Here is a 12,077-nt window from a genome sequence, read left to right as displayed (position 1 = left end):
CAAGTTTCAAGTGGTGCATATCTTGTGCATTGGCTGTCCCACACCTTCCCGAAGTTCCGTGATTTTCTAGAAGGACTCACAGTCTTCAATAGCAGATTATACTTATGAATAAGATTTATTACAGCAAAGGATACAAAGCAAAAAGAAAAAGTGGGGAAAAGATAAGCATCTACAGTGGAGTCCAGAGAAGTCGTGCTTGGACTTCCTAGTACTTTCTCTTAGGAAACCACACAGGGCATGTTTTCTTTTTAGCAGTGAACTACAGGGACATGTGTGGAATGTCTCTGCCCAGGGAAACCCATTCTGGTGCTTCCAGGGGATTTAGCAGGCTGGTCATATAGGCACCACCTGCTAGCAACTGGCCACAGCAGCTGAAACTCAGGACCCTCAATAATGAAGCCAGGTGCGCATCATCAATGTTAATGTTTGTGCAAGCAGCCCTGAGAAACCTAATCTGGCATAGTTCATTGCTCTGGTATATATAACAAAGTCATTAATCATTCATATAAAGAACACTCCAGGGGCCACCTTCTCAGGGGTTGGGCAAGGATCAATCATGGTTCTCTCAGAGACTTACAAAGAATAAGCAAGCAGATCTGCTCTGTTGTCTCTTTGCTGATACCAATGGTGATGTGTTCTATGTCATTCTTGAGATTGGACCATATACTTACACAAGATTTTTAAATTCTACTTTATACAACTCAGTTAATTGCATAGAAATGAATAAGAAAGTTCTTGCTTTCAAGAAGTTCACAGTCATAATACAGTGTGATAAATGTAATAAAGAAGCAAATTAATAGTGTTAGTATGGACAGGGCAGTGATTGTCAGGAACTCTTTGGTAAGCGTCTTTGGAGGAAATGCCATCTAAATGGGTAAAATGTGCTATGTTAGGATTTACTTAACATATTTACTGCACACACAAGTGAGTTTTCTAAACCAGTTTCATATAAAGCAATTATTTATTCATTTATTCCACAAATGTTAAGTGCTTGTTCTAGACACTGCTAGGTTTTGGGGATACCGTAGGGAGCAAGACAAAATTCGTGTTTTTATGGGAGCTTTAAGTAAGTAGAAGACACAAGATATTCTTCACTTTTGTGAAAGCACTAAAATGATTTCTAGTTGTTTATTAGTAGTGGTAGTCATGAATTTTTCATGAAAATTACTGGATTAAAATAATCAAGGGGAAAAGAAAATCTAGCTTTATTTCCTTATCATACAGTGAAAATATCTCAAGAAAGGTCAAATGTATTAAGTTATCCTTGTCAAAACATTTTTTTGAAGGTAAGATCAGCTTTTTGTTCATATGTATGTCATCACTAATCACTGTACTTTTCCTTCAATAGCAGATGGTGAGCTATATATGTTTGGAGAACCTGAGAATGGGAAGTTAGGTCTTCCTAATCAGCTCCTGAGCAATCACAGAACACCCCAGCTGGTGTCTGAAATTCCTGAGAAGGTGATCCAAGTAGCTTGTGGCGGAGACCACACTGTGGTTCTCACAGGTATGGATGGAGTCCACTGTTGTGTTCCCTGCTTTCTGTGGAGACTAATGAAATTTTTTTAGTGTTCATTTTTTTTTATTGTGGTAAGAATACTTGCTATAAGAACTACCTTCTTAATCGATTTTTAAGTGTATAATACAGTATTTTTATATGTAGGCACCACTATTGTACAGCAGATGTCTGAAACTTATCTTGAATAACTGAAACTTCATGCCCACTGTACGGTAACTCGTCTTTCCCGCCTCCCCTCAGCTCCTGGCAACCACCATTCTGTTCTTAGCCTCTATGAGTTTGACTCTTAGACACCTCGTGTCAGGTGGCTCTGCATCTCTTTCCATTAAGATTCTCACTTTTGGGGCCTGGTGCAATGGCTGACACCTGTAATCCTAGCATCTTGGGAGGCCAAGGCAAGCAGATCTCTTCAGCCCAGGAGTTTGAGACCAGCCTGAGCAACATGGTGAAACCCCAACTTTACTAAAATTAGCCAGGTGTGGTCTCAGCTAGACCTTGTCTCCAAAAAAAAAAAAAAAAAAACCCAAAAAGATTCTCACCCTTTATTTCTGTACTTAATATGTATTTCTGGTCTATGAAATAATTTTTTAAGTAGAAAAAAATGAATTCTGCTAATGTAATTTATATTTTCATGACCTTAACTTTTTTTTTTTTTTTGAGACGGATTTCACTCTTGTCATCTAGGCTGAAGTGCAACGGCCCGATCTCAGCTCACTGCAGCCTCTGCTTCCTGAGTTCAAGCAATTCTCCCGCCTCAGCCTCCTGAGTAGCTGGGATTACAGGCGCCCACTACCATGCCCGGCTAATTTTTGTATTTTTAGTAGAGAGGGGGTTTTGCCATGTTGGCAAGACTGCCTCGAACTCCTAACCTCAGGTGATTCACCCGCCTCGGCTTCCCAAAGTGTTGGGATTACAGGCGTGAGCCACCACATCTGGCCTGACCTTAACATTTTTAATGGCAACATATTCCATTATTTTTAGCTCATTTTCAGGGACAAACAATTTTTCTTATATATATGTTTTCTATATTTATCTAAAATCGACATTTTTCCTGAAATGCCTTCTTTTGGAGAAGCTTTTTGTTCAAGCTATTTTCTATATGACATTGATAATTCTTTTTTTTGTGATATTTACAGTGTATAACTTGGGAATTTCTTTGTAGTTGTATGTTCTGTTATCGTAATTTATTAAAAAGTGGTAAGGTTTTAAATTACAGATAATAAAATAAAGTTAGGACCTTAATAGTGATGTTACTTTTGGAATCTGAATTTCATATTTGTTATGACATGTCATTTCTCACAATTCTAATCACTGTATTGAAATATACTCACTACTTGCTAATACGTTTACTAAATTGATGCGTCCAAATTTTTTTCGACATTAGATTTATTTTAGATGAGTAATGTACATAATACAATCAGGTAGTGAATTATTATATCTTTTGCACAAAAATTAATAGTTTGTGAAGTCACCACTTAATCTTTAGTAGCCCAAAGTTAGAAATGTTGCAGATAAATTTTGAATAATATCCAATTCTAAGATGATATGCCTAACGTTGCCGGGTAAGTGAAGAATGTTTTATCTTTATATTTTTCTCTCTGATGTTACTTTTCCTCAACTTCCTGTTCCAGCCCCAGTCATGGTTATTAAGCTTTAGTTACTAGATGGAATCTTTTCTAAGTTAGAAAAAATTTTTTTTCAAAACTTATACTCTAAATTTGGAAATACTTCTGAGGTTTAAGATTTTTTTTGAATTCCTGTTGAAAAAGTGAATTTTTATATAATTTCAAAAATGTCCTAAAAATTAAACTTTGAAATTAATTTTTAAACATTATCTGAAAATTCATTCTATAGACAGAAATGCAACTTGATGTGTTACATATTTTCTCTAGTTTATGCAAAGATTATAGAAAGAATGAATAGGTCATTCAGGGTTATTTTAACAGATACAGATGCTGATTGTATAATAATAGTGTCTTCAACCATTCATTATAAAATATTTTTCTATAAAGTGAGCAACAAGATCATCTATGATACTTTTAATGAAAGCTTAATTCTTACTTTTATATTCTTAATTTAAAATAAACACACTTAAGGATGATGTTTTCTTGTGGTTTTAAAGACATTTAGCTTTCTGTGGTCTTTGTTCTGAGCCTAAGTATAATCTTTCCAGAAACTGATTGCTCTCTCCAGATTTTTGCAAGCTTTGGGATCTCATACACCAGGAAAGTTTTTTAAATTATGAGATGCATCTATTTGACAGACCTGGAATAGTTATTGTTTGCCACGAAGATTTCCACTGCAGATGCAAGAAAGAAGTGTCCTTGCGTTTCCTGTCTGATTGTGGCAGCCAACATTGAATGGGGGAATACAGGAGAAAAACTTGGCAATACAGGGAAAAAAACATGGAGAGAGAATTTTTACAGTTCATAAAATAATTTTGTAAACAGTGAAGAGCTTGTGTTACAATCCAGAGAATAACCTAAAATTTGAGTTTAAAAAATTATGAGAACCAATAGATGGTTGTCAGCTTCTGATTCACATTTGCCTAAATATGGGCATTGAAAAAAATGACTGTTTGCACTATCATATCATAAAATAAGGAATATTTTCAAAATAGAAAACTCTTAATTGTATAATAAAGGACACCTCCTTCAACTGTATAAATGTATCTGTATGGAAATTGCACTACTTTGCCTGTTTTTCACATTTCTCCATGGATCTGTGCAAGCTTTATTATGAGCCAGCCCTGGTGAGGAACCTGATTCTCGAACACAGTATAGGCAGAATATTAAAAATATTTAGTCCTAGGTGATGAAGAAATGGACCTGAAGAGTATATTGATCATCAGTGTGACTAAATACTAAACTGGATTGCTAAGAGAGTTATGGAATATTTTGTAAGACCTTAAGGAAAGAATAGCTAATCACCTGTTCCAATTTCTTTCACTAAAGAAAAGCACTTGGATTAGATTATTCTATGAAGGGCCTTCCCAGCCTTGTTTTTCTATATGTCTATAACTCTTACCTTAAAATCTATTAGAGGATCATTCATTAAACTATTTTTAAAACAATTTAGTTCATATCTGATGAATTTATTTCAAATATAATATTTGCACATGACCACGATAGTTTAGAAAATAAAACTGGTTGTAGTGATAGGGTGATTATTGTTTCGCCTTGGGATCAGGGAAACCATGGACCACTGTGGAAAAAGTCTGAGGCTGGAACTTGGTACAGACTAAGTGAGGCAGAGTGATACTTGTAATTTTGTAAGTCATCCACAGCAGTTACCAACAGATAAGAAAGGCCAGTTGTAAGATGGGGTTCACAATGAAGTCTGGGTCCTGAGGCAAATGAGAATTTATCTTAACTTCTAAGATTATGTTTGGATAAACTTAAGTGTTCTACAGGTTAACAGATTATTCGTTCTGAAATCAAATATATCCTGTGAAATTACAGTAATACTGATCTGAAGCTAACTGATCAAATCTGTTTTCCTAATGTAATATTACTTATTAACATTAAATTATGTTGTTAAATGTCACAAAGGTGATATGGCCAAAAATTCTATTGGTTGTTAAATATAATGTCCTTAAATAAGAGCACCTTAGATCATTTTTATAAAATAGGAACTACTGTCATCACTAATATCCAAGCACCTGAATGGGAACCTACCAGGATACGGAACAAAACTTTTGTAACATGATTCAGACTGCCTAAACAGCCTCATTTCACAGGCTAATTGAAGTCAGACAGCCTAAGAAATGTAGAGTAATTGTTGGTTAGCTAGAGATAGATAGTTGTTTTCATTTACCCAGTATTCTACTGTTAAGCTGAACATTTAGAACTGGAAATATGCCATGTGATTATGAATTAAACTAAGATGGTTTTTTAATATTAAAGATCTGTTTTGCCATTGCCTCAATATGGCTTCATATCCTTAATACAGCATATTTTCTTTAAGGAGTAATATCTATTTGTCTTATTTATGAAGCAAACATTTTTATTAGAAAAAATTGTAAAACCACATGGCCATAGACAGTTAGGTTTTCATTTGTAACCCCTATTGACAGAATGAGTTGATTAGATACTTTTTAGAAAAATGTTCTTTACAACAGAATGTCATATTATGTTTTCAAATCTGCCTGAATGTTTTCTCTTTTAATCCTGTCAGCAACTCTATTAGATAGGGATTATAACATCAGAGAATCTAAGTAACTCACCTGCTTGCCACAGCTAGTAATAATGAAGGTTTGGATTCTGGCATGAATACCAAGCGCTTACCCTTCCTCCTGTAATAGGAGAAACTCAATGTACTAAACTCAGTGTACTAAGGAGAAGTGACTCATGTAATCGACACTGCGCGTCCTAATGCAGCAGCGAGGAGCATGTCTCTAAAAGGACCCTTTCATCACCACTCTTGTATCCTGTTTTTGTACTTTTTCGTTTCTAGAAAACATATGACATAATATTTAATGAGTTACTGGAAGTCCTTTGGAATCACTTCAAAATATCAATATAAAGAAAAGCTTTTCCCCTCCTATTATAGTTGCATTTCCTAGTAAAGAAGCTTTACTTGTGAATAAATGTAGCATATGTACTATCAGTTTTAATTCTCAAGACAATTCTCTGAAATTGGGTTTTATAAAATAGATTATTAAACTACTTGTATTTTGTTTTATTTTATTTTTGAGATGGAGTCTTGCTCTGTTGCCCAGGCTGCTGCAGTGCAGTGGCGTGATCTCGGGTCACTGCAACCTCCACCTCCTGGGTTCAAGCGATTCTCCTGCCTCAGCCTCCCTAGTAGCTGGGATTACAGGTGTACACCACCACGCCCGGCTAATTTTTATATTTTTAGTAGAGACGGTTTCACCACATTGGCCAGACTCTTCTCCAACTCCTGACCTTAGGTGATGCGTAAACTACTTTTAAAAGGAAGAAGTTTTTCTGTAGGAGACACTCTTCACTTTTTATTTGACATAGTGAATTAGCTTAATGAAAGTTGGTACTTTCTTTTTTATTTTTTGAGGTGGAATGTCGCTCTATCACCCAGGCTGGAGTGCAGTGGTGCAATCTTGGCCCACTGCAACCTCTGCCTCCTGGGTTCAAGCGATTCTTCTGCCTCAGCCTCCCAATGTAGCTGGAATTACAGATGCGTGCCATCATGCCCAACTAATTTTTGTAATTTTGGTAGAGATGGGGTTTCACCATGATGGCCAGGCCAGTCTCAAGCCTGGCCTCAAGCAATCCACCCGCCTTGGCCTCCCAAGGTGCTGGGATTATAGGCGTGAGCTACCGGCCGATAGTTGGTACTTTTTGAGCCGATGTAATTATGGGGACGTTTCAGGTAGTTCCCTGACTTATGTGCCTTGTATCATACCTGTTACTTACCTAACTTTTATGTTTATGTATAAAAGTTATACATAAACTTTTGTATGTATGATTTTATATATAAAATCATACCCATGTCATAATTTTTATAATTATGTACCTTTTCATTTTTCTCTTCCTTCGTCATTGAAAGATTTATACTTCAATGTTAAGTATTCTTAAATGGTTTTTTCTTTCCCCCAGAGGCACTTAACCTTCACTATAAAAGGTTGAATGTCACAATTTTTCCAGATATGATGGTACCAGTGTCTGCTTCCATAATGATTCTCTTGTATTTGCCCCTTTCGTTTCAGAGAATGCTGTGTATACCTTTGGCCTGGGACAGTTTGGTCAGCTGGGTCTTGGCACTTTTCTTTTTGAAACTTCAGAACCCAAAGTCATTGAGAATATTAGGGATCATACAATAAGTTCTATTTCTTGTGGACAAAGTCACACAGCTTTGATAACAGGTATGGATTAGAATTTATGTTATATATTTATAGAACGGGGTGTATTTTATTATAAAATAAATTATATCTGGAATGAATGTATCTAACTTAAGTAAAGGAATTTATGACCGAGAAAAATGGAATTCCATGTTTACTATTCCAAAGTATAAAGTCGTGAGCTCCTTTTTATTATTTTAATTCAATTTAGAATGCATGTAAATGATCCCAAGATTTAGAACCTCACAATAGCCTGCTGATGTCAGAGGTTAGACCATAGTATTATTCTTTGGCAGAAAACAGGAATCTTTTTGAAATTGTATCAGTTTGAAGGCTCTTAACTCTGCTCAGGCCAAAAGGAAAAAACCCCACAAGCAGAAACTTATTTTAAAACATTCTTCCTATTCAGTCTGACAGAGCTGCATTCAGGCCGAGTCAATTCTCATGTTTTTGCCATCTGGAGGCGTTTTCAGGAATGACTCCTTTCCTTCTCTTTCTACAGTGTTAGAGAGAAAGGCCCCTCAGAGACCAATAAGTGGATACCTTCTTCCACAATGTGGTATCTCCTTCATGCAGGGAAATGTTCCTTTGAGCCCACTTCTCAGCCTCAAAACTATGTACTGCTAATAATGTAGGACTCAGTAAAGATTCTCCCCTAAATGATTCAGTCACATATATGTAGGTAATGGATATAGTCCTCAGTTTTCAATGCTTTGTAACAAAAGGGTGTATAATTTCACTGTTTCTGTCTAAAAATGGAGTGAATCATCGGAAAGTCAGAAATCATCTAGTATATTGACATAATCCTTGTACTAGCATTTCTACTTTTTTCCCTTCTTTCTGAAAAGCTCCCACTATGAAAAAGCTCCTGAAAAAGGTACTGCTCGTCTGATGGTGTCTGGCTAGGGAAACTAGGAATCAGCAAATGCAAGATATACTGTTCCTTCTTCCCCAGAGAACCTTTCAGAGAGGATGACCTGCCCATTATCAAGTATCAATGCTCTTGAGAACATATCATGAAATAGCATTATATAGAATATGAGAAGTATTATTCATTCATCATCCACTAAGAGTTGTTGATATGTATCCCTTAACTATAGGGTCCTAGTGTCACTTTCTCTGTCCTTACTGTCATTTTTCATCCACTCTAAACTGCCACTGATAGTAAATACATAGTTTTTAATCTGTCATCTAACATACAATTTGATTATTTAGTTAAATTTTCATAGTACCTTTACTCCTGATAAAAAGAGTTATAGCACAAATCATTGAACATTAACTTTGTTTGCCTTTTTGTTCATCAGTCGTCCCTAAAGAGCAAGTGGTGTGGAATTTTTTTTTTTTCATCTAGTACTAATGAGAAGTACATAGTGAGTTATCTGCAAGGCCTTGCCAGTTCCCCATTATAGCCAGTGGCTCATATTTTTAACAGCTCTCTGAAGTTGGAAGTGCCATCAGGCAGCTTGGATCAGGGTTTGTTTTTTTCAGGCAAAAGACAATCAAATTTAAAAGGCAAACCTTAAAAAAACATTTGGGTAAAGAAATCAGGTTGAAAAGAAGGAGGAAGGAAGGGATAAAGACGATAAGGAGTATATATAAAAGAAGGACATAAATACTTAATAGTAAGAATTATAAGAGTCTACAGCCTGGTCAACATGGTGAAACCCCATCTCTACTAAAAAAAAATACAAAAATTAGCCGGTGTGGCAGCACGTGCCTGTAATCCCAGCTATTGAAGCTGAGACAGGAGAATCACTTGAACACAGGAGGCAGAGGTTGCAGTGAGCCGAGATCGCGCCACTGTACTCCAACCTGGGTAACAGAGTGAGACTCCATCTCAAAAAATAAATAAAGAGTCCAAACACTGGATATCACTTATTTACATATTTACAGGGAATCTACTTATTTTTGTAAATTTATTTTTATACTTGCCACCTTACTGAATTATATTATTATTTCTAATGATCTTTCAGTCAGTTCTCTTGGATTTGCTTAGTATGCAGTCACTTTGCCATCTTAAATCAGAGGTCCCCAAAGGTGACCCAATTGTTTCCCAGCTTAAAACCATTCATTTTCCTTCTTAATGTCCTTAAGATAAAAGTTCAAAAATTCTTCATCTGAACTAATAGGACACTCCCTTTTCACCTCTTCAGACTCATCTCCTACCACTCTGGTGCTCCAGGCGTGTTAGTTGCCTTTCAGTTTCTTGCCCAAGCCACATTTGCTCTTGATTCAGAGGCTTTCTATGTACTGCTGACTGCCTGAAGATTTTTTGCTGCCTTCTTTGTGCCGCTAAACCCTACTCATCCTTTAGGTTTCCCTTTGAAAGCCTTCCCTAATCCCCAGACTAGAGGAAAATTCCCCTCCTTTGTACCATATTAACGCCCCCCCCCCCCCCTTTACTTCTGCTTCCCTGGCACTTACCCCAGTTGAGATGGAGGGTATGAAGGAGCGGCTTGAAGAAAGGAGTGTGAAGGTTCGTAATAGCTGCTATGTCAGTAAGCAAAAGGGCTAACTGGTGAGAAGTGACAAGATTACTCATCATCGTTGTGGGCCCAGTTTCAGAGGGGACCCAAGTTTTGGTATAGGAATTAGTTAGCATTGTTCACTTATGGCATTTACTTCAACAGTATTCCACAGCCCAGGAGCCAGATTAGTTACGCTAAGCTAGTTGTAGAGATTTTATGCACATCCCACTCCCCAAGTCACATGACAACGTTTGGAGACAGTTTTTAATGGTCATGGCTGCAGAGTGGAGTTGTCCTACTGGCATTTAGTGGGTAGAGGCCAAGGATGCTGCTGAGCATCCTACAGTGCACAGGACAGACCCACACGACCATGAATTATCTGGCCCCAAATGTCAATAATGCCAAAGTTGAGAAACTCTGATCTATCAATGACCTCAGGAAAAAGGAAAATAAGACTGTTGGGATGTAGGGACCAGAATACAAGCATCTCCTTCTCCTTCGCTTGGAATATATGATGTGTAGCTCAGGCTCTCATGCTGTATTGCTGCTGCACCACACACTGCCTTGCATGACAGATCATCAGCTTCACAAACCACCAAGGTTAATTGATTTATTCTCAGAATATTTATTGCCTGATGTTACATGAAGAACCACAGAGACCGTAGAGAGTGTGGAAAGATCAATAGAGTAAATTCAATGCAGAATTTGAGGGGGATAATTAGAATTGCAGTATGAGTTAACATATTTATCTGTTTACAAGTAGATCCATACAAGTAACACTTTTATAATTCTCTTCATTATTTTTGCATTTTAGATACCGGCCTTATGTATACTTTTGGACTCGGTCGCCACGGAAAATTAGGACTTGGACTGGAGAATTTTACCAATCACTTCGTTCCTACTTTGTGCTCTAATTTTTTGAGGTTTATAGTTAAATTGGTAAGGCTATCACATTTCCCTGTTTATATTTTCATATTACTGTATTTGAATCTTTCAGTATTTCATAGAAAATAAGTACTTTTATGTTTGTATGGAAGAGTATCATAGATATATCTAATAAATATACTTGTTTCCTAGAAGCCAAATGTCAGACATTATGCCAGTCAGAAAATGTGTTGCTCCTAATTGTCCTCCTTTAGCATCTTCCTTTTTGCTGAAATCGTGACTGTTCTGCTTCGTTCTCATATATCTGTTGGAAGCTGGGACTGTGCCATGCCTGCAGACTTGGTATCTTGTGTAGCACCCAGCAGAGTACCTTGCTCACAGTAGTCTTTAGTAAATATTTGCTGAATTAAATGTTAGACTCTCAAATCCTGCTCAGCAGAAAGTCTGAAAATAAACAAAGAGTTTTGGTGGGACACGGTGGCTCACTCCTGTAATCCCAGCACTTTGGGAGGCCAAGGCGGGTGGATCACCTGAGATCAGGAATTTAAGAACAGCTTGGCCAACATGGTGAAACCCCATCTCTACTAAAAATACAAAAATTAGCCAGGTGTGGTGGCACACGCCTGTAATCCCAGCTACTCGGGAGGCTGAGGCATGAGAATTGCTTGAACCCAGAAGGTGGAGGTTGCAGTGAGCTGAGGTCGTGTCACTGCACTCCAGACCAGGTGACAGTGAGACCCTGTCTCAAAAAAAAATAAAAAATAAAGAGTTTTGAAGATATGGTTTTTGGGCTAAATTTTCGTAGGTTAAGGATGTATTATTTCAGTGTCACATCACCATCATGCATCATACCTGTATTGTTTCTTAATATTTTTGCCAGTTAAGTTTTGACTTTTGAAAATTCTGTTGACTTGGTGATAATATTGAAATTTGTCCTCCAAAGACTCAGTGTCTCATAATATGGACCACTTTCATTTATTGATTTTTAGTCATTTAATGAAAGCCTACTATGGGTAAGATAGTGTGCTAAGTATAAGAAATACAAAGTACTGGTCAGGTGCGCTGGCTCACGCCTGTAATCCTAGCACTTTGGGAGGCCGAGGCGGGCAGATCACCTGAGGTCAGGAGTTCAAGACCAGCCTGGCTAACATGGCGAAACCCCGTCTCTACTAAAAATACAAAAATTAGCTGGGCATAGTGGCAGGCACCTCTAATCCCAGCTTCTTGGGATCCTGAGGCAAAATAATTGCTTGAATCCGGGAGTCAGAGGTTGCAGTGAGCCGAGATTGTGCCATTGCACTCCAGCCTGGGCGACAACAGTAAAACTCCATCTCAAAAAAAAAAAAAAAAAAAGAAAGAAAAAAAGAAATACAAAGTACTGTATACA

The 12,077-nt window shown here is 37.2% G+C and overlaps 1 protein-coding gene across 1 annotated transcript in view; it reads left to right on the top strand.

Annotated features, from left to right (window-relative positions):
- LOC119622874 (X-linked retinitis pigmentosa GTPase regulator-like) overlaps positions 1–12,077 on the top strand; it is a 43,699-nt gene that overhangs the window by 15,496 nt on the left and 16,126 nt on the right. The window contains 3 exon segments of the mRNA XM_073018840.1: positions 1,349–1,507; positions 7,206–7,361; positions 10,620–10,744. Of these exon segments, the coding sequence (XP_072874941.1) occupies positions 1,349–1,507; positions 7,206–7,361; positions 10,620–10,744 (440 nt within the window).

Source organism: Chlorocebus sabaeus, chromosome 9, assembly GCF_047675955.1.
Source record: "Chlorocebus sabaeus isolate Y175 chromosome 9, mChlSab1.0.hap1, whole genome shotgun sequence".
NCBI lineage: Eukaryota > Metazoa > Chordata > Mammalia > Primates > Cercopithecidae > Chlorocebus > Chlorocebus sabaeus.
This window is presented reverse-complemented; position numbering and strand designations above follow the sequence as displayed.